We start from the raw sequence: 21,849 nt of genomic DNA on the forward strand, positions 1-21,849 counted from the left end.
GAGAGAGGAGTGAAAGATGACAAATGCAAACCAGAAGTAGGAGCAGCCGGAGGGAATGGGAGGGAGTTGATTTTCTCCACTGGGAGTGCTTTCAAAGCCCCTGCCAGAGCCAGGCCCTGAAACTGGATCTCCGCCTCCACCTGGTACCCTCCACTGGCTCCCCCTCCCCACCTTTGAGAAATGCCCAGGGAGGATGACCCCGGTTCCTTCTGTGAGGTTTTACCACCCCCGGTGTGAAATCACAGCCCTGTAACTTTCCCTTTAAGAGCTGTCAGAGCCGGGGAGGCTGGCCAAGCTTGGGTTGGAGGTGGGGACAGAGGGAAGAAAGAAAAAAAAAAAGAAAGAGACAGGAAAAGTTTTTCAGAGGAAAATGCAGGGTTTGTCCTTAACCCTGACGTCAGATCTTGCTTTAATAAAACCCCCCGAGGGCTGCGGGAAGAGGCGTATCTGGCACTTCTGATGGGCCAGGTCAGTCTCGGTCCAACTCCCCCGAGAAGTGGCGGGATCCTCTGGGCTACTCCGTAGATGCCTTGGCCACCGACCTCCAGGCATGAGGTGGTTACTGCCCTGGACACTGGTGGCAGTGGCAGCAGCAGCAGCAGCGGGCAGCACCTTGGCCACGGTGAGTCCTGCCCCGAGGGGCACTGTCCCCACCGGCCCTGCTGCGTGGGTGGGCGGGATGAGAAGGGCTGCAATGTTGGGGGGCGGGCAGGGAAGTGTCCACTGAGGAGCCAGGGTGAGCCCCAGGGTGAGGAGTTGGGCTGCTGGGGACAGCTGGTCCTGGCAGGACGGGGATCACGGCCAGTACCTTGGGAATCAAACCAAACAGGACTTCTATGCCCTTTATTTCCCACCTGAAATGCAGTAGAAAGGGGGTACTCGGAGGAAATGGTAGTCAGGGGGCCTGGACTCCAAGCAGAGGTCTGCCCAGACTCGCTGTGTGACCTCGGGCTAGTCACTCACTCTCTCTGAGCAGCGTAAAGTGAGGAAGATTGTTGTTAGACTTCTAGCCTTTGGGTTTGGAAAATGAGTCTCCAAGTGTTGGAGATACTACAAGAGGGGGTGGAAAAGACCAAGGAAAGTTGGAAGGAAAAGGCCAGCTTTCAACAAAAGCGCTCACTTGTGCCACAGGACTCGTGAGGATTCTCCAACCACAACCGCCTTGGGCTTGCACAGCTCTCTACAGTTTATGAAGCATGCACGTTTGGGTCCTATAGAAGATACCCGCTGGTTCAGGGGGACCTGGAGCGTTCTGTGTCTCCCACCTCCATCCTGGGGCACACCGAGGGGAAGGGAGGAAGGTCTGCACCTCCGAGAAGCCAGGGAGTGAGACACGTGGCAGCACGGAGCCAGGCAGCGGGCTCGGGGCGGGGAGCAGGCACAGGGCGGGCAGGAGGTGAGCAGCTGCAAAGAGCTTCTGAGTCCAAGAGCCCACGGCCCGGGCCAGGGCCTGCTGCCAGGAGTGAGGCCAAGAGGCTGGTGGAGGACGGCGGGAGGGAGTTCATTACCCACTCCCACAGACAGCTTTCTTGGGATTTGATGTGCCCCATTTCCAGATGAGGAAACTGAGGCTGGAGGGGGTAAGCTACTTGCCCGTGGGCTCAAAGACACAGGTTCTGATTCAACCAGATCTGAGGCTCAGAGCTGACCATGGGCCAGTTGCTCATAGGCGCTGGGAGATGGGTGTTCCTCCAAGCACGGTAGAGTGCATGATGTGGGCAGGTAGAGCTGGTGACTCGCTGTTGAATCCTCCCTGCCTTGTGTGGCTCTCGCCTACTAATTGGTGCTGAACCAAATAAAAAGGATATTAATCCCATTTTATGAATGAAAGAAATAGAGACAAGTGCAAGCCGGGGACTTGCCCAGGGTCTTACCATCAGTAAGTGGAAGCATTCAAACTTAGATTTTTTTTGCCAAATGCCACTCTTTCCTGCAGACCCGAGCAACCAGGAGGTGAGCAGCCTTTATTTCAGAGCTGCTGTGTCTGGGAGGACAGGGGGTGGATGGAGAAGAGGTGAGAGGGGTATGGTAGCGAGGTCTGAGTGAGGAGGAGGAGAGAGAGATGTTGTGGGGAGGGGTGTCCAAGTACATGGGAACACCGAGCACCTCCTCAGAAGGGAGGTACTTTCTCCCCTGGGAAAGAGGGGCTACAGGTCCACAGGCTCAGCTGAGGGGACGTGCAGCACAGGAGCTGGGAATCCAACAGCAGGATTGAGGGAAGGCTTCTGAGAGGAGACGGGGTACCTCTCCTCTCCTCCTGACCGGGACCTTCTCTGGGGACCCACGGTAATCCCCTAACACTGCTGTGTGATTCAGGAGCTCCCCAGACAGAGCCTTAATGCCCCCAGCGAGGGCTGGGAGACGCATACTGTCAACCTGCACTTTGCTTTAGAGCCAGGTTCCAGCCATGCTCATCTTCCCCAAGCTCACATATAAGGGCACTGTGAGTCCACTCAGGGTCCTGGGGGTGTTTAAAGGAAAAAAAAATGATGATAAATGTTTATATGGAAGAAAAAAGTCAGTGAGAACTGCCAAGGAAGCTTCGCATCAGAGAGTAAAACATTATCAAAGTTCTGTAATTGAAGGAGGAAGAAGCCAGCACAGGAAGAGATAAATCCAGGAGCTGGACAGGGCGGAGAGCTCAGAAACACAGCCAAGTATGTTCGGGAATGTAACATATGATAAAGGTGATCCACAGGCAGGCCTTGTTTCTCCATCTTTTTGCTTTTTTTATTCCCCCTTCTACATGTATCGAGGACTTCCCATGTGCTAAGAGAAACGGCTTACATTGTTGGGGGTGGGGGGCGTTCCTGCATCAAATGCTATCTATTTATATACATAAGACCTTCCTCAGTTCATCCAAATGATATTTTTAAAAATTTAATTATCTTTAATTTGAGGATAATTGCTTTACAATATTGTGTTGGTTTCTGCTGTACATCAACATGAATCAGCCATTGGTATACACATCTCCCCTCCCTCTTGAACCTCCCTCCCACCTCCCACCCCATCCCACCCCTCTAGGTTGTCATAGAGCCCCAGTTTGAGTTCCCTGAGTCATACAGCAAATCCCCACTGGCTATCTGTTTTGTATGGTAGTTATATGTTTCCAGTCTACTCTCTTATGAGTCTTTATTAAGCATCTCCTAAATTCTCATAGCAACACTGTTAAGCAGATATAATCATCCTTCTTTGTAGATTAAAAACTCAAGCTCAGAGAGGTTCAGTAACTTGCCCAAGGTCACACAGCTAGCAATCAGTGGGACTGACATTTGAACCTAGGTCAGCTCTCAGCAGGGCAGCCTCCTGCCTCCCTGGCCTGTGTCCTTGTGCAGACGTGAGAAGCACAGGGTCCCCACCCCTACCGAGCCTATTAGGCTGGAGAGGCAAGGAACAGCCTCTCCATGGGAACGAGAGGCAACAGGGGTGATGCCGTCCAGGAGAGCGAGGCTGGGTACAGGTCCTCCACTGGCTGGTCCCTTAACCACTTGGACCTCCGTGTCTTCTCTTGTTAATCGGGGCTGACAACCCAAGCCCCTCACAAGCTCCCTGGGGCCGAGGAGTGAACACAGAGCTGATCGAGGAAAGTGTATCAGTGGCACATGACCAGTACACAAAGAAAGTGAAGTTGCTCAGTCATGTCTGACTCTGCGACCCCATGGAACCTATAGCCTACCAGGTTCCTCCGTCCATGGGATTTTCCAGGCAAGAAGACTGGAGTGGGTTGCCATTTCCTTCTCCAGGAGATCTTCCCGACCCAGGGATTGAACACAAATGCTGTGCTAATAAATTCTGGGGCACATGTGAGGTCTCTGATAGTCTGTGTAAGGCTGAGACTCATGTCTCTTCTCCCATAGAAATGTGTGTGGGTGTGCACAGGGGTACAAGTGCATGTGTGTGTGTGTGCGTGTGTGTGTGCATGTGTGTAAGTGACTGTGGCTTGTCTGAAGGTATAGATCCCCATGGCGTGAGGATGCTTGAGCTGGGTGTGAAACACAAACCCACTCTCAGCCTCTGGAATCGACTACAGGATAATGTGGCTCCGGATAAGTGGCACATTCCCTTCTAAAAGATTACAGGAGCATCAGCGAGATGCCTTCTTTATATCCCCTGTCTATAGCAGGGACCTGAGCTAGCATTTCAAACCCCACCCCAGGCCCCACACCCACCAGCTCCCTGCCCAGAGCCCCTTCCGGCAATTTGGACGCTCTGCTCCCGGCTCTGAGCCCCTCCTGCTGGACGCTGGCCCAGGATGCTGGCAAGAGCATGGCTGGGACAGACACTTTCCACCTGGGCACGGCCCTTGGCCAGGGCTCGCTCTCTGGACTGGGCATGAGAACAGGGCTCCGTGGGAGACCAGATCCTGACCTCAGGCTGAGCAGCACCCCCAGGCCATCTGCGGACTCCCCTCCCCTCCCTTCCCCAGGTTTCAGGAAAGGCCCCTGCCCCATGCCAGCAAAGCAGCCAAACGCCAGGAGGCTGTCTGTACAAACAGAAACCCTGGAATTCCTCTCAGGAACCTTTGCCATCTCTCTGAACGTGGGGAGGGGCTGCTACACACCCCGTAGGTTACATGTGGGGGCGGGGAGGTGAGCCAGCCATGGCCCAGGGTGGGATCCGGGGAGGAGACGGGAAGGATGCCAACCGCAACCCGGGAAGTAAAGCAGGCTAAGACTGCTCTCAAGAGAACCCTGCAACTGCGGATGTTTGGGGCAGGGCTTCAGTGCGTCGGTCAGTCATTCAACACCTCCCATGTCTCAGAAACATGAATGATGACGAGAGCTTACACTGACCCAGCACTCACTGTGTTCTAGGCACCCAATCCCAAGCATCTACATACATCAACTCACTTGAAAACCACACAGCTACAAGGCGGGCTCATGACAGTCTAGATCAGGCTCATTACATCGTCCAGCCAGTAGCCACTTCCACATGAGGTCCTTGAGCCCCTGAAATGTGGCTGGCCCCAACTGAGCTGTAAGAGTAAAATCCACAGTGTGAATATAAGACTGCAAAATTCTCATGATGATTTTTTCTATTGATACCATGTTGATAATACTGATAATGATGTTGATAATAATGATAATACTGTTAATATATTGGGCCAAATGAAGTATATTATTAAAATAAATTTCACCTTTGCTTTTTGGTATGACTGCTGGAAAATATACAGTTCCATCTGGAACTCACATTATGTTTGACTAGACTGAGTTGGCCTGAAAAGGCACAAGAGTACATAGAAAGGTTATAGTGGGGAGGGGGAAATACTGAGCTCCCCTCCTTCCAAGCTGTGCATCCTCAGATGAGTAACCTAGCCTCTCTGAGCTAGTTTCCTCATCTATAAAAAAGGCATAACATTAGTACTTGCTTCTTGGGTACTAACCCTCTTGGCATGATTAAAGAGTGAAAGAGAGGTAAAGCACACGAAGACCCACCACAGCCACGGGGGAGTAGGAAGTGACCCTCCTTCCAAACAGCAGGGGAGGGGCATCCCATCTTGAGTGGAAGCACTGGCTGCAGACAAGTGCGCCAATCCAAACGAGTGATCAGAGGTTTATCAAGACCCCAGGCTCAGTACCAGGTGGGCAAGAAGAGGGGCAGAGCAATTGGTGGACAGTGCTGGGTTCACTGCTGAGCTGATCTTTGGAAGATCGCGAGGGTTCCAAGTCCTGGCCAGCTTCTCAGTACATGTATAGGGAGTCAAGGAAGACTTCTGGGTTATCAGATAGGAGAAGAAAATATGATGACGACGGTGATGATGCCGATGGTGCTGCTGGTGCTGCTGGTGACGGTAATGATAATGGTGATGCTGCTGATGGTGCTGATGGTGGTGGTAAAGACGATGGTGATGCTGCTGGTGATGGTGGTAATGACAGTGATGATGCTGATGGTCCTGATGGTGCTGCTGGTGGTGGTAATGATGATGGTGATGATGCTGATGGTGCTGCTGGTGGTGGTAATGATGATGGTGATGATGCCGATGGTGCTGATGGCGGTGGTAATCATGGTGATGCCGATGGTGCTGCTGGTGGCGGTAATGATGACGGTGATGGTGCTGCTGCTGGTGGTGGTAATGATGATGCTGATGGTGCTGATGGTGCTGATGGTGGTGGTAATGATGACAGTGATGCCGATGGTGCTGCTGGTGGTGGTAATGATGATGCTGATGGTGCTGCTGATGCTCCTGGTGGTAGTAATGATGACAGTGATGGTGCTGCTGCTGGTGGCGGTAATGATGATGCTGATGGTGCTGATGGTGCTGATGGTGCTGCTGATGGTGATAATGATGATGGTGATGCTGATGGTGCTGCTGCTGATGGCGATGGTAACACGATGGCAGTGATTAGGATGATGATGGTTTGAGATTTGCATCTTCCAACCCTGAGTCAGGTTGACAATGACTGAGATTTCCTTAGCTCGTCCATTCACTTGTTCCATGGATGCTAACAGGCCTGCTCTGTGCCCAGCCCCATCCTGTGTCTAGAGAAGTGATCAGACTCTGTCAGCTCAGTCCCCACCATCAAGGATGGCTCATGTGTTGGAGACAGACTTTTAGCTCAGAGTAGTGTGTTGAAAATCTAATAGGGAAGCTTAGAGGACTGCGAGAGAAAGAGAGAGAGAAAAAATCAGTTCTGGGGCCCCAGAGCCTGAATCCCTGAGGAGACCTCCCCACCCTCACCAGCGTACATGAATTGACACCTTGATAATTCTTATGCACACATCGTTTCTAAAACCATTGAATTGAGAGACTCTGGTCTCTCCTCCAGCCTTGACTTCCTGATAATCTGCCAGCTCTCCTCCTCCTTCTTCCAACCTGGGGGGCAAGGGTGGGGGAAGAGAGACAGAAGCAGAGAAGGAACAGGGCCTCTCGGATGTGAGTGATGGGCATTCCAGGGGAGGTGATAAAATCTGCTCACCCTGTCCCCCTAATCAGGAGGCAAGTCCAGGCTTGGGGCACGGACCATGACTCTGCTCAGCCTTGGTGGGGATGAGAGTGGGAGAGAAGGAAAGAGATTCCGGGCCCGAAGGACAGGAAGGGAGGGGCCCTCCCTCCCTCTCCCTATCCCAGAACCTGTGTTGAGTCTCAGGGTGCAGAGAAAGGCCATGTGCCCTGATCTTGCCCAGAGCTGGGTGGGAGAAGGGAGGAGCTGGTCTGAGGGGGAAGGGAGCATCCTGAGAGCACTGGAATTTGGATCCTGCTCTTGAAGAAGGATGGACTTGTCCAGGGAGTCGGTCATCTAGTCATCTCTGTCACTTTAGACAAGCCACTCACCCTCGTGGTGCTCATTTGCTAATACTGAAAATGAGGAGGTTGGACTTGACCCCAAACTTGCTTCCAGCTGGAGCCACGACCCCATCCTAGGGCCACACTCATTCACGGGGGGCCAGAAGCAGGGCTCATTGCTGTGATTCTTAGGGGGGACTCCTGCCACTGCCCCTCCATTAGGAGCATTGCTGGCCTGGCACCCCAAAAGTCGAGGTTCCGGGATGTCCCTCTACATGTGTGTCCTCCCTTCAAGGTGTCCCCAGATATTCTCCCTTTGGCCCAAGTCTCCTCTTTTGACCCTCAGAGTGTACCCCCTGGTTTCATAAAACTGGAAAACGTACCACCAGCTGAATCTCCCAGGGTCCCACCATCTCAGTGGTACCTGGTCAGGCCTGGTCCTTAGGATCCCCAGATGCTACAGCAAAGACCAGTGCCAGCTCCCCTGGCACTGCCAAGCGGGCTGTGCAGGTGCCCAGAACTCCGGAGTATTAACATTTTTCACCACACTCGATCCTTGAGGTCTTGCAAGCTTGAGAAGCATCCTTGTAAATACCATTGAAGAGCCTGGTCCCACCTGCGTCCCCATCTCCATGAGTAATGCCTCCATCTGCACCCCTACCATCAGAAACCTGGGGCCGTTTTCCACCCTAACCTCCCCACCCAGTACCTCCAGCTCCCCACTCCTCCCTGCTGCCAGGAGGAGCTGGACCCTGGTTTGGCTGAGCCCTCTGTCCCAACACCTCACAGGATTCCCACTGGACCACAAGTGCAAGTCCACACACGAAGCTTGGCAGTAAGAGAATGGATTTTGCTCTTGGAATGAGGTGGAGTCAACCACAGAGTTTGAATTCAGACGGATCACCTCGAGCTTTCTGAGCCTCAGTTTCCTCATCCATGACCCCAGGACATCCACCTCTTAATGGGTCATGCTGAGTACAGAGCCTGGAGCAGACGGCGCTCCATGAACGTCGCTGTACTGCCTCCTCTGAGACGAGCCTAACTGTGGTTTCCAGCCTCACCCTCTGGGACCGCCCTCCTTCACCTTCTTTCCAACTTCGAGGGCCATCCTCCCAAACACTCGAGTGTTCCACCTCTGTGTACTTGCCCTTGCTGTCCCTTCTGCCTGAAATGCCTTCCCCACCTTCTCGAATCGTGGAACAATGTCTTTGTAACCGGTACCCCTCTGAGAAGCTTCCTTTGGCCTCCCCCGCCAGCTAGAGCAGCTGGCATCCCACCGTGGGCCCTCACAGTCCTTGTTCTCACTCAGGGGGGAAGAAACACACCACTCAGCTGGCACTCTCAGCCGGCCCTGCCTCTCCTGTGAGCTGCCTTCCTGACACCCTGTCCTCCTGCAAGACAAACCCCAGGGCCTTGGCACGTGCTGTGCCTGCCCCCAGCTGTGCTGGCACTTGGGGACCTGGCACTGTCTCTACCCAGCTTGCTGTCACTGTAACACTCGGTATAGGTGCCCAATGCATGGATGAATTAATAAACAGAACCAGAAGCCAACCTGGGTGGCTGGGTAGGGTGGAGGGGAGAGCGGAGCCGCACCGGCCTTTCTAAGTGGAGGCTTAGGAGGGGGAAGGAGGGACTCTGACAAAGAAGCCTGGAGCTGGTTGCTGAGAGGACTGACCGAGTGAGCTGCAACCACAGGCTTGCTGCCTGAGCCCAGAACGAGGAGTCAGAAGACTCCGCTCTAGTCCAGGCTCGGGGTTTGGTCTCTGAGCCTCGATCTCTTTCTCTGAAAGTGGAGTCAAGAAAGCCGCTCTGCCCGCGCCCTCAGCAGGATGCAGTGGGGGCCCAGGGACGGTGGCAGCGCACAGCCAGGGGGGCTAAAGGCCAGCTCCCCGCTCCCTGCCAGGCCTCAGCTTCTCATCCACTCAAGGGACCTGAGAGTCCCACTTGCGGAGCCCTAGTGACAGATGCAGACCGCAGGCCGGGTGCTGAGTGTGCGTCGGAAAGGAGCTTGGGGGTCGCGATGAGAGAGTGACTATGGGGGTACTTAGGGTTGCAAATGTGGCCTTCTCAGCTTTTCTGAGCTCCTGGACCGCAGAAGCTTGTGGGTGGGTGCTGCGTGGATGGTGGGGGGTTGGGGGGTAGCTGTCTATCTGTCTATCTGTCCTTCCTACTGCTGCCTTTGGTGTTCAAATCTGCCTCCCCCAACACAGACACACACACACACACGCACACACACACATGCACGCACCACCTGTTTCTGGCCCCATACTCCAAGTAGCCGTGTCCTGACACATGCGAACTTCAGCTCTGAAAGGATCAAAGCGCCAGCCCTCGTGGGGCCCTCATGGTGCGCTGAGGACCACAGGCATCGGAGTCACTGGCAGGATCCTGTATCATCCCCACTTTACTGAGCTGGAAACTGAGGCACAGTTTAATTACCTCCCTGCAATCCAGGCTTCAAGAACACACCTGAGCTCCCCACGCAGGGCCGGGTGTGTGGGGGGGTGTCACCCCTCCCCAGGGGGTCCTGTGGGCCAGCCCCTTGCTCATGTCCTGTGCTCCCTGCCTGAGTCAGGGCCCCATCCAGGAGGAGGAAGAGGGAGGGCTTGGGCTCCAGCCGTGGGGGGAGGGGAGACCTTATCTGAGGCCAGCTTAGCGAGCCGGCAACATCAGAGCTGGATGGCGCCAGAGAGGTTGCCTCACCCCAGCCTGCCTTGTCGGGGAGCAAGCGGCTCACCTGGAGCCAGTCTAAGCATGGGGGCTGGAACCCAGAGACCCCCACTCCAGATCTGGGGACTGGAACCCAGGGACCCCCACTGCAGATCTGGGGGCTGGAACCCAGAGACCCCCACTCCAGATCTGGGGGCTGGAACCCAGGGACCCCCACTGCAGATCTGGGGGCTGGAACCCAGGAACCCCCACTGCAGATCTGGGGGCTGGAACCCAGGGACCCCCACTGCAGATCTTGGGACTGGAACCCAGGGACCCCCACTGCAGATCTGGGGGCTGGAACCCAGGGACCCCCACTGCAGATCTGGGGGCTGGAACCCAGGGACCCCCACTGCAGATCTAGGGGCTGGAACCCAGGGACCCCCACTGCAGATCTGGGGGCTGGAACCCAGGGACCCCCACTGCAGATCTGGGGACTGGAACCCAGGGACCCCCACTGCAGGTCTGGCCGCAGGAGCTGAAGATGGTCACCTCTGTTCTACCCGACAACTGGTGCCTCCTCCCTTATATTAAGCGGAACAGGCCTGAATTCAATGCAGGCAACTTCTCCCGCCCGTGTCTGTCCTGGCTGTTGCTCCAGGGCTGGTCCCTTCCCTGGCCGGCCCATGGCTACCATCACAGCCAAGCCTGGGATGACCGCTCTCCGGTCCTCCCAGTGAATCGAATGAACTGGAAATTGGGCTAGAAAGGGTCCCTTGGAGTTCATAGGAGGAGGACGAGGCCCACAGTCAGAGCTAAGTGTGTTATTTTCTGGCTGTGTCTCTAAGCTTGGTGGACATCAGTTTCCCCGTCTCTCAAACAGGGACCACCAGCAGCCCTCGCACGGTTGTTCCGGTCATCGCCTGGCATTGGGGATGGATTGACTGACTCAGGAAAAGTCCCCATCTTCCCCCAGCAGGTTCACACACCCCAGCATGGCCCTCAGGTCATCTTGTTGTGGCCCTTGTCTGCCTTCTCTGTGTCCTTGGACCCTAAGCCCTGGCAACGGTGACCTCTGGTCACTCCTGCACCATGCCATGCTGCAGCTCCTGCTCGCTCCCTGCTCTTGCCATTCCTCCGCTTGGACCCTCTCTCTGCCTTTCCGGTCTATTCTCACTCATCCTTTAAAGATGCAGAGCAAATGGTTCCTCCTCCAGGAAGTCCTCCCTGCTTCCACAGCCCCACCCCTTCCCTCCTCATCCAGCTCTTGCAGCCCCTGCTAGACTCTGCTGAGAAAACCCACAGTGGGGCTCCTGAGTGTGATGCCTTAAGAGACTGATACTGGGCTCAAATCCCAACTCTGCCGTTTGTGTGTGGCCTTGGGCAAATGATCTGACCTTTCTGTGGCTCAGTTTACTCATCTGTAAACTGGGGGAGATGACTCAGGGCTGGCACGAGGATTAGATGACTTAGAGCAGAAACTCATTAGAAGAGGCACAAAAGGCAAAATGCAGACCGTGTAGACCATTTTGCTCTTGATTCAAAGAAACCATCTGATTGTTTTTTGAAGCTTTGAGATAGTGAAGTTTGATTGTGGACTAAGTATTCACTACAGAGAAAATTATGAAATTGTGACCAACTGTATTGGTATGAAAACTGGTATTTTTTTTAAACTCTCCATATTTTAGAGACACTCTCTGAGGAATTTCGGGTAAAATCATGAGGTCTGAGACTTGCCTTGAAATCCTCAAGAATGAGAAAGTATGTGTGTAGGTAGGAGTAACAGGAAACAAGATTACGGAGGGTTGATAATTATTGAAGCAGAGGTAGGTATGTGAGATTCATTCTATTATTCTCCCAAATGTGTAAATGTTTGAACACACCTCTGACAGAATGAACACTTTGATTATATGCAACCCTGATAGAGATGCCCGTCACTTGCTATGCACTCTGTCAGGGTTTTAGCTTACTTATAGCTCTGTCACTACATAGCAGAAGTTAGTGACCGTTTCCTTTTTTATTTATCAGTTTATTGGTTGTGCGGGGTCTTTGTTGCTGCGTGCTGGCTTTCTCTAGTTGGGGTGAGCAGGGGCTACTCTCTGCGGCCGTACGTGGGCTCCTCACTGTGTTGGCTTCTCTTGTTGCAGAGCACAGGCCCCAGGGCACGTGGGCTTCAGTAGTTGTGACGCACGGGTTTAGTTGCTCCACAGCATGTGGGATCTTCCCGGACCAGGAATTGAACCAGTGTCCCGTGTATTGGCAAGCAGATTCTCAACCACTGGACCACCGGGGAAGTGATCATTCCTTAAAAAGACCAGATAGTAAAAATTCTAAGCTTTGTGGACTATAGGCTGTCCGTGGAATATTCCTTTTTGTTTTTTACAACTTTTTAAAAGTGTAGAATCCATTCTACTCGGTTGCAAAAATGCTGTGGGGGGGCTGTCCCAGGGGGCTGGTGTCTGGTCCTTTGCTTTGTAAGGCAGTTGCCTTGTTCATGCTCCTGGCTCCTCGGGAGGCTGGCTGCTCCCCTGGACTTTGTACTGAGAACTCCGGAGATGCTTTACATATATTTGATAAATGAAAGAATGCCTGAGGGTTTATCGTTTGGAAAGAACTCTGGCTTCTTGCCGCTTCTATCTTCTCCATATAAAGGCTACTTTCCCAACCAGAAGCTCACAAGACTGCATGTTGATAAAACCAATTAGCAGAAAATCTCAACAAACCTTCCATCAGCCACGACGGGCAGCCTGGCCAGCGCTGAGTCAGTGCCTGGGTCTCCAGGTCCCTGGAGATCCTGCCGACGGTGTGGGCGTGAGCATGGAAGACTCAGCAGGGCTGGGTCCTCTGAACATTCAGGCCAGGTGTCCTGCAGGGGCTGAGCTAAGAGCTGCTCAAGACAGAGGCTCCCCTGCAGGGCATCCCCACCCAGGCCCCGGGTACAGATGCCGAGGGGTACACTCAGAGGAGGAGGAGCTCAGAAAATGTGTCCACCAACCCATGTGGTAGCTGCCTGTTACTTACATCAAAGATATAAGAGCGTCAGGAAGGGCAGACCACAGCGTGCCCCCAGCTCTGGGCCCAGGCCTGTGTCCACGTCCTCCCACTGTCCCCAGACCTCTCTTATCAGTGAAGGAATGAGCAGAAACTGCTTCCAAATAGGGAACCCTTTCCTTAAAGCCCCCAGGGCCCAGCTGGGGCCGGCTCAGGCCATTCCTATCTCAACCCTGCCCCCTGGTGGAGTATCTGGGTGTGGCTGCCCACAAGTGGGCAAGCTAAGCTCTGGACTATTCTGTTCATGGAGTGCTTGCCCGGGGTGTGCCAGGAGCAGTGCTGGGCACTCAGGCATTAAGAAACGGCATCCTGTCCCTGAAAACTCCATAAGAGTCTCCCATATATTTTTTAGGGGATCCCTGGCAACCTGGGCTCAAGTGCATTGCAGCTCTCACCACCCTATGTTGCAATCTTATAAATGTGTCTGTACTGTGATTGCCATGGGGTAAGGACCACCATGCGTCCATCTGAATACCAGCCCAGCCATGCAGGAGGTGCTTAGTGCATAGCGTGTGATGGGAGGGTGGAGGAATGAATGACTGAATACAAATGTGAATGAATGAGGGAGTAGGGCAGCCTGGTGACAAGTCACCTGGAGGGATATTCTGGGGACACTTTCCCAGCTTCAAAACCCTGAGCAAGTTACTTCAACACCATGGGCCTCAGTTTCCTCCTCTGTGAAATAGGGGAAAGGCTATAACTGCTCGTTAGGGCCGCTGGAGGATGTTGTTATCATCACTGCTTTACACACGTGTACACAGACGCTCAGAGAGGGCGAGCCCAGACCCAGGTCACACAGCCTCGGGAAATGGGTTCACTCACTGCAGACGCCCCTCCCTTACCTCCTGGTCCCAGGGCCCCACTCATTGATGAACTGCACACACCTTCCAAGGACGGTGGGGTTCAGCTCCCTCATCTATCGGGATGATTAAGGTCTCCTGGGCGGCACCCCACCACCACCAGCCTCCTACTCGCTGCTACCATTCCCATCACCACCCACTTTTGTAAAAATGAAGTGAAACTGTTGGTAAAAGTCAAAGGATAGATTTACATGTTCCTGAATCTATTTTTAGGGAGTTGGAGAACATCAGAAAATTCAGTCACTGCCCACTTCTAAACATCACCCCCAAATTATACACACAGGGTTTCCTATGGGGTCTTTGATTGAACATTCTTCTAGTTTTTCCCTTCTTAAATTTAATCTGCTTAAGTTTGTCCAGTAACTATGATTGAATGGATTGCTTTGAACCTGCCCACTGAGTGCCCTCCTTGTCCAGAGGGTGCAGTATCGGGCACGGTCTCGGTCCACCTGGGCTGCTGGAGGAAAACACCACACACGCTGGGCGGCTTCCAGTCTTGCTGCCCACAGCTCTGGAGGCTCGAAATCCACAGTCAAGGCCGGCATGGTCACATTCTAATGAGGCCCCTTTTCATAGTTGGCATCTTTTTGCTGTGTCCTCACGTGGTGGAAGGGATGAGGGAGCTCTCTGGGGTCCCTTTCAAAAGGGCACTAATCCATGAGGGGGTCCACCCACATGATCCAATCACCCCCAGAGGCTCCACCTTGTGGCTCAAATGGTAAAGAACCCAGCTGCCAATGCAGAAGATGCATTCTCACAAAGCATGAAAAGCAAAGTAAACCATTCTCAGTTAACTACACGAGGCCCGCTCACGGAGCCCGGTGCCACCCCATGAAACCACAGAATGGCATGTGTTCTGCGGGCCGGCCTGGGCTGTTTTGTGTCCAGGCTGATCAAGCAGCCAGCAGGGTAGGCATGTAAGTGCAGTTCTAGAAAAGCCACGCATTAGGAAAGGAAAATGGCCTAGAACCTCCCCCCGCCTTACACTCCCCTGGCCCAGTTCTCTAAGACACGGTTCCCATTCCCACAAGAATCACCAGGGACGCAGGATGAATTACGGATTCCGGGCCCAGCAGAGAAGAGTTGAAGCTGAGGATTCCAAGTGGACTCCAGGCACCTGTATCTTACAAGGTCCTGAGGTCAGCGGTTCTCACCCTCGGCCATATTCAAGGTCCAGGATCCTGCCCGGGATCCTGCCTCAGTCTGGCTGCCTGGGGATGGTGGCCAGGCACCAGTGTTTATTAAAGCTCCTGGATGGTTCTGACAGGTGGCAATGCTTGGGAGCCACCCCAGGAAGTGACTGTTAGAGGCGCTGCCCTGAGGTCACTGCTGATGGAGGCGGCGGCTGAGCGGACAGAACCAGGCAGGGGCCTGAGCCCTGGGTGCCTGGCCTGGGCAGCATCAGGGCACAGCCCCACCCCGTCTTCCCCATAAACACAGTGGCATCCTCAGGGAGTCTGCCTCCAGAAGCACGTCGTAAAAGAGACTTGCATGTGAACAGCTGCGGTTTGGAAGTAGCCAAGGCTGTTCTTGACTCTCTCCGGCCTCCCCGGACGATAGATACTCTCCTCGCTGTCTGGTTGTTATCCTTCCCTTTTTTCACCCTTAGCTTCTGCTGTTAGAAAAAAATGACGTAGGCCGCACACAGCAGTGAGCTTACAATGGTCCCTGTGCCAAGGCCAAGGGCAGGTGGACGTGCAATTACCTCTTGGGCACTCAAGATGGCTGATGTGCGTGCGTGTGTGTGTGTGTGTGTGTGTGTGTGTGTGTGTGTGTGCACTCACCTTCCCTGGGATGTGGGTGCTAGACAAGGCGGTCAGGATTCAGAGGGTCATGCACCTATCCCAGGAGACCTCAGGCCTTGCCTTTAAAAGCCCTCCCACCCACAGCTCTCATCAAGGACCTCCTAGGGCTGGGAGCTTTCCTACCACTAGATGGCGCCAACTGCAAGGGCTTGGCTCAGAGGATCCCGCCCCTTTCCCTCCAGCGTCCCAAGGCCGCCCTCACCTGCTTCACTCCTCCAAAGAGGGGTTTCCACTGGGGCTTCCCTTGAGAAGCTCTGTGCCTTGGGGCTCCCGGCCACAACTGAAAAGCAGTCTTCCTTCTGGGGAGCTGTAATTTGGTATGGAAACAGCAGGATGGGTGGTGACCCTGTGGACCCATCCCAGTTCAGCTCAAAGGGTGCAGACCCCCAGGCCCTGCGATGGGCCTTGTGGGTGAGGGAGGTGTGCACAAGCATGGCAGTGCAAGTGCAAAAGTCTTGCTTTTGAGTATCTGCACACACAGTGCTTCTGTGTACACAATGCCCCCACCCTCCCGACAATTCCCCCAAGTGGGCATTATTGTGGCCATTTCACAGACAAGGATGTCGAGGCTCAGGAAGGTCAGGAACTATAGGAAGGTCAAAACTACACAGAGGGAACCCTCTTCTGACTGTTTTGGATCCCATGCTGTCTTCTTGACACTCGAACTTGGAAAAGAAAAGGCTCCAAGATGGTAGGTCCTGAAAAGTCAAGGAACTGGTACCAAAGTCCTTTGGAGTCAACAATCCCCCATCCCACCAGGTGACACTTCCACCGCCCTGCTATGGGTCATGCACCGTGTTTCAGGCCCACAGATAGAAGTAAGGCGCAGATACTGCCCTTTACAAGCTTACATTCCGGTGAAGGAAGCACTACTTCTAAAGCAACCTGGAAAAGGCACGCAAGCCTTCTGGAGGAGAGGGCTTTTTTTTGTTTGCTGTGCCAAGAATAGGTCTCTAGGGTCTAGGAGCTGTCAGAGATGGCCCGGAGGCGGGGGATGGGCGGGGGGCGGTTCTCATAAATCTCCAGGCCTCCGGTGTCACAATCTGACTAGGACAAGTCTCTCTCCATGGAGCCAGAAAGAGGAGGGTGTGAGTGCGTGCCTGTGTGTGTGGGTTCATTGATTTACGGGTGTGATGTTTTGCTCTGCCATGTGTTTTTTGAGGAAAAGCAAACAAGTGTAAGCAAACCAAATGACTTCCAGATGAAAACAGACCAGCACTGCCAACCCCAGAGCAATCTGTCCCCTGCCAGCACTTGAATCCAAGCATAGAGGTGACAAAAACCTCAAATCAAGGTTTACGTTTTTGACTTTCAAAGGCCCTTTTTCAAATCGACATTTACCGCACTTGTCTGGTGCCAAACTTAGAACCCAGAGCCCAACTAATCCAGCCCTTCAATCTGCACCACCTCTTCTGGCCTCTGGTTCTTACAGCCAAGGGCGCAGGGATGTGGACCACTCACCTCAGCAGAGAGCTTCCTGCGCTGGTGGTTGGAGGGCTCCTGGGACTGCCCTGGTGCCCCCACTCTCCATGCAGCCTCATGTTGTAATAAATCACCTCTATCGTCTATCTCTCCCATAAGCCATGGTCCCGTACCACAGGAGATGCTTAAGTTCATCTTCAAATGCTTAAAACAGAAGCAAGACGGTGAACTAGCTCAGCAAATGTTCACTGAGTGACTGAAAGAGTGGGCAGAGGTCAAGGGTGCAGAGATGAGAGCTGGGAGAGTCACTGGTATCTAAGCCATGACGTGGGCATGTCATCTTGGACACCCTCTGCCTCTTTGGGTCTCGGTTTCCTCTCCAGGAGAAGGAAATGGCAACCCACTCCAGTGCTCTTGCCTGAAAAATCCCAAGGATGGAGAATCCTGGCAGGCTACAATCCATGGGGTCGCAAAGAGTCAGACACGACTGAGCGACTTCACTTTCTTTTTCTTTCTTTTCCTCTCCAGGAAGAGAGAAAAGAAGCTGTCTAAATAGCTCAGCATCTGTTTTGTTCAAAGAATGAAAATGCAGATCTTTAAACCCACAGAGCAGGGTTCCTCTGGTTCAGGATGGAGGGGACGGTCTGTGGAGCCCCCCACCTCTGCTAACCTCAGAATTCAGGAGTCACTGCTGAGAAGCCCTAGACAGGAGCCTCTCCAGCAGGGACCACCAGCCTGGGGGTGGGGAAATGGCTGGGAGGTGCCTACAGTCCTCACTCTCCATCCTCAGGCAATTCTCCTCCTCTCTGGGCCAAGGTTTCCTCCAGGGTAAAGAGTGAGGGGCCAGGATGGAGGGGCTGGGCAGGTGACTGGATCTCTGAGATACAGGCAGTTTGAAGCTGGTAATAATGGCCCCAGAGCCGCCTCCCTTTCCATCAGCCTCATCTGCAGCACAGAAATGCTCTTTGGGGCTTATCTCCCATTCCCCATGCGCTTGTTGTCTTGTCCATCATATCTGCCAGGATATAGATGAATATATTGCCCGTGGATGGGAATGGGGCTCTGGGAAGGAGCATGGGTGGAGAGAAGTGGAGTGGGTGTCCACCACACTGAGCACAAAATCAGACCCCTCTCTACAGGGCTGGCACTGGACACAGGATCAGTCCTCTCCCCACGGGGGCACAGCGGGCCAGCAGCAGGAACCACGAGGCTGGACACCCGCTGCCACCGCCGCCCCCTGCAGCCCCTTCCCGGTGCTCAGAGGGGAAAGGAATTAATAATGATAATAATAGGATGACAGGTCGGCTGGCCGAATCCTGGCTGTACATATGCATGTCGTCTGTATGTGGAAGCTGTAAATAAGATACAAATGAACTTATTAACAAAACAAATAGACCCACAGGCATAGAAAACAAATTCACCGTTACCAAAGGGAAAGAGGGAGGGATAAATTAGGAGTTTGGGATTAACACATACAGACTATGTATAAAGGGCTTTCCTGCAGGTTCAGCAGTGAAGACTCTGCCTGCCAATGGAGAAGACAAAGGTTCGATCTTGGGTCAGGAAGATCCCCTGGAGAAGGAAAAAGACAACCCACTCCAGTATTCTTGCCTGGGAAATCCTGTGGACAGAGGAGCCTGGCGGGCTACAGTCCAAGTGGTGGCAAAGAGTCAGACATGACTTAGCCTCTGATCAACCAACCAACCAACCAACCTCCTAATGTGAATCACTGTGTGTAACTGTGTACACAGTACACACATTTGTATAATGAATATAGTTAATATATGTAACTGAATATACGTGAAACTAATCCAACAGTGTAAATCAACTATACTTCAATTTAAAAAAAATATATGAGTCAGCTCTTAAGGACCCTTAGCACAGAGAGGGTGGATCCTTAGGACATAAAGAAAAGGGCAATGGGGTGGAGAGAGAGTCGGGTTTTGGGGCTGCACCCACAGCCTGACTCATCAGAAGGCATTTTCTCAAAGCCGCAGCTCTCTCATCTGCAAAGGAGGCCGACTCACTGACCTCCCAGGTAGCGGGATGATCAGAGGGGAAGGAGACACCCATGGGCTCAGAGAGCTGACACGGAGCCTGACCCAGCACGCCCAAGCAGGGGAATTCGGGCAGCTGGCTTCACGTGTGCTAATGCCAGCTCCTCCATGCTAGTGAGGAGACAGGAGGTGTCTGGCCACCCAAAGCACGGCAGAGAAATGGAATGTGACGTAAACCTTTGGAACCCCGTGAAGATGGGGAGGCGACCGCCAGCCTTTGGCCTGGGACCCCTCTTCCGGGCAGCCTCCTTTACATCTTCTCTCCCCCGCAGGCCCTCCCTCCAGCTCCCACAGTCATGGGCCCCACCCCGGCCCCGCTGGAGGACACCTCCTCACGCCCCCAGTTCTGCAAGTGGCCGTGCGAGTGCCCAGCGGCCCCGCCACGCTGCCCGCTGGGCGTCAGCCTCATCACGGATGGCTGCGAGTGCTGCAAGATGTGTGCCCAGCAGCTGGGGGACAACTGCACAGAGGCTGCGGTCTGCGACCCCCACCGCGGCCTCTACTGCGACTACAGCGGGGACCACCCGAGGTACGCAGTAGGCGTGTGTGCACGTAAGTGAGACCCCGCCCACCATCGGCCAGCCCCGCCCACCATCGGCCAGCCCCAGCCCCCAGCTCTGGCCCGCAGCACCCCTTCGCCATCCATAGCCCTTCCTCTGGCCAGGCTTGGTTCTGCAGGAAGTACCCAAACCCACTCCCCCCGACCCCAGTCCATGATGATGGGCCAGAGGCTGAGCAGGGAGGGACGCAGCATTCCTCTTGCATCTGGACCTTGTCTTCTCTGGCCTCCATCCATGGACGAGTCCAGGGAAGAAGGATCCACCAGGAGAGACCTAAGCCTGGTTCTGTTCTCCTCGTGGTAGAACTCTTTGCAGGCCTCCCGTGACCTCCCAGAGGCACCAGGACCCTGCGGGGTTCCAGATATTTTAGTAACATTGTCAATGAACATAATCTGGTATTAAAACATTCAGTAACCTTGAAAGAACAAAAAGCAGCAGCCTGAAACCATCTCTTCCTACCACCCACCCACGTTCCTTTAGTTCACTACAGTCACTTTTAACTTTTTGGCCCTTTCTTCTGGTAATTGCAACTATTCAATGCATCTCTTCCGTTATATCTTGATCAGCTTAAAATACCAACTGTGCACAATCTATAACTGTGCATGATCCTATATGATAGCTGATGACTTAGCTCCTTAATACTGCCTGACACCGCCTCCCGCAGCTTCCAATATCATTGTCACATTTTTTATTATAAACCACTATTTGACCACTATGTACAATATTAGGACGATGTAAATGGTTTTTGCTGAAGCATGAGGTAGTAAACTTGATTGGATTTCCTTTATTATGAAGTTTTTTGTTTTTCCTGGAGTTTCTACTTGCTCTTGGTCTTTATAATAGCCCCATGCTGGGGGAGAGGCTATTGCTTTTTGTTATTTGTTTGCTCCTCAAAGGGTAATATCATTTCCTTTGTTGTTCCCAGAGACCCCCTTTCTGAGGCTTTCTGGTCTCCTGCTTCTATCTGGGCTGGCCTTGAGTCATATGATCTTGAATCATATGAGCGTTTATTCAATATACATGATCAGTATGATGAAAAGAGGTAAACTGGCATCAGGAAGTGATGTGAACGTCGCTCAATCATGTCCAGCTCTTTGAGACCCCATGGACTATACACTCCACGGAATTCTCCATACCAGAATACTGGAGTGGGTAGCCATTCCCTTCTCCAGGGGATCTTCCCAACCCAGGGATTGGACCCGGTCTCCTGCATTCAGGCAGATTCTTTACTGTCTGAGCCACCAGGGAAGCCCAAATAGGCATCATGGCAGCAGCTTAACTTCTGAAAATTTACACAAAGCCTCATAAACTCAAGAACTCCTTCCCTTAAGGCTGAATCAAGCTTTCCTCATGCCCATGACTCTGCGTGTTCACACACAGCAGACTGTCTTATCTTCAGCTACTGCTGCTGCTGCTGCTGCTGCTAAGTTGCTTCAGTTGTGTCGGACTCTGTGCGACCCCATGGACTGCAGCCCACTAGGCTTCTCCGTCCATGGGATTCTCCAGGCAAGAACACTGGAGTGGGTTGCCATTTCCTTCTCCAATGGATGAAAGTGAAAAGTGAAAGTGAAGCTGCTCAGTTGTGTCCGACTTTTAGCGATCCCGTGGACTGAAGCCTACCGGGCTCCTCCATCCATGGGATTTTCCAGACAAGAGTACTGGAGTGGGGTGCCATTGCCTTCTCCGTATCTTCAGCTAACTCATTATATTTCCTGAAGTGTCATTGATGAGGATTATACATATAATTTCAAGTCAAGATACTTAGGATTTATGGTTAATCTATGAGCTCCTTCTGCTCTTTTGACATTAATTCCTGCTTCAACCTTCATATCAAGTCATCTTGCGTTCCAAGTAACCATCACTGATTCTCCCATCTTTCCATGTTGCCCCCTTTTACAGAGACTTATTAGCCCCACAAACTAGCGTGTTCAAAGAGAGCTTGCAGATTCCATCTGCATAGAATCATCTGACATGTTGGTTAAAAATGTTTTTCTGAGCCCCACCCCACTCACTCCAGTTCTTTGGCAGTGGGGGTGGGAATCGACAACCTTCAACAAGCTCCCTGGGTGACGCTCATACTCGGCTCTGAGACTGACGGCCACAGTGTACAGTCGCTCACATACTCTCTCCCTGTACCCAGGTGAGGAGACCAGGCTGAGCCCTCTTGCACCAGAGTCCCCTCCACTTCTACGGGACTGTTTCCTTTCTTTCCGTCTTTAC

At 53.1% G+C, this 21,849-nt stretch overlaps 1 protein-coding gene across 5 annotated transcripts in view; it reads left to right on the forward strand.

Annotated features, from left to right (window-relative positions):
• The first annotated feature begins 315 nt into the window (after positions 1–315).
• CCN4 (cellular communication network factor 4) overlaps positions 316–21,849 on the forward strand; it is a 31,646-nt gene continuing 10,112 nt past the window's right edge. For 2 of the 5 annotated variants that reach the window (XR_015140328.1, XM_086335576.1), the window contains exons 1-2: positions 317–622; positions 19,342–19,621. Coding sequence is in view for 3 of the 5 variants with exons in the window: in XM_086335576.1 (XP_086191702.1) it covers positions 551–622; positions 19,342–19,621 (352 nt within the window). In the remaining 2 variants the exon portion in view is untranslated. Of the gene's footprint in view, positions 623–19,341; positions 19,622–21,849 lie in introns of all 5 variants that reach the window. The other 3 variants (XR_015140327.1, XM_086335575.1, XM_086335573.1) reach the window with 2 other exon arrangements.

Source organism: Bos grunniens, chromosome 14 (assembly GCF_055505025.1).
Source record: "Bos grunniens cultivar Pamir isolate PY7600 chromosome 14, Bosgru_T2T1.0, whole genome shotgun sequence".
NCBI classification, from domain to species: Eukaryota; Metazoa; Chordata; class Mammalia; order Artiodactyla; family Bovidae; genus Bos; species Bos grunniens.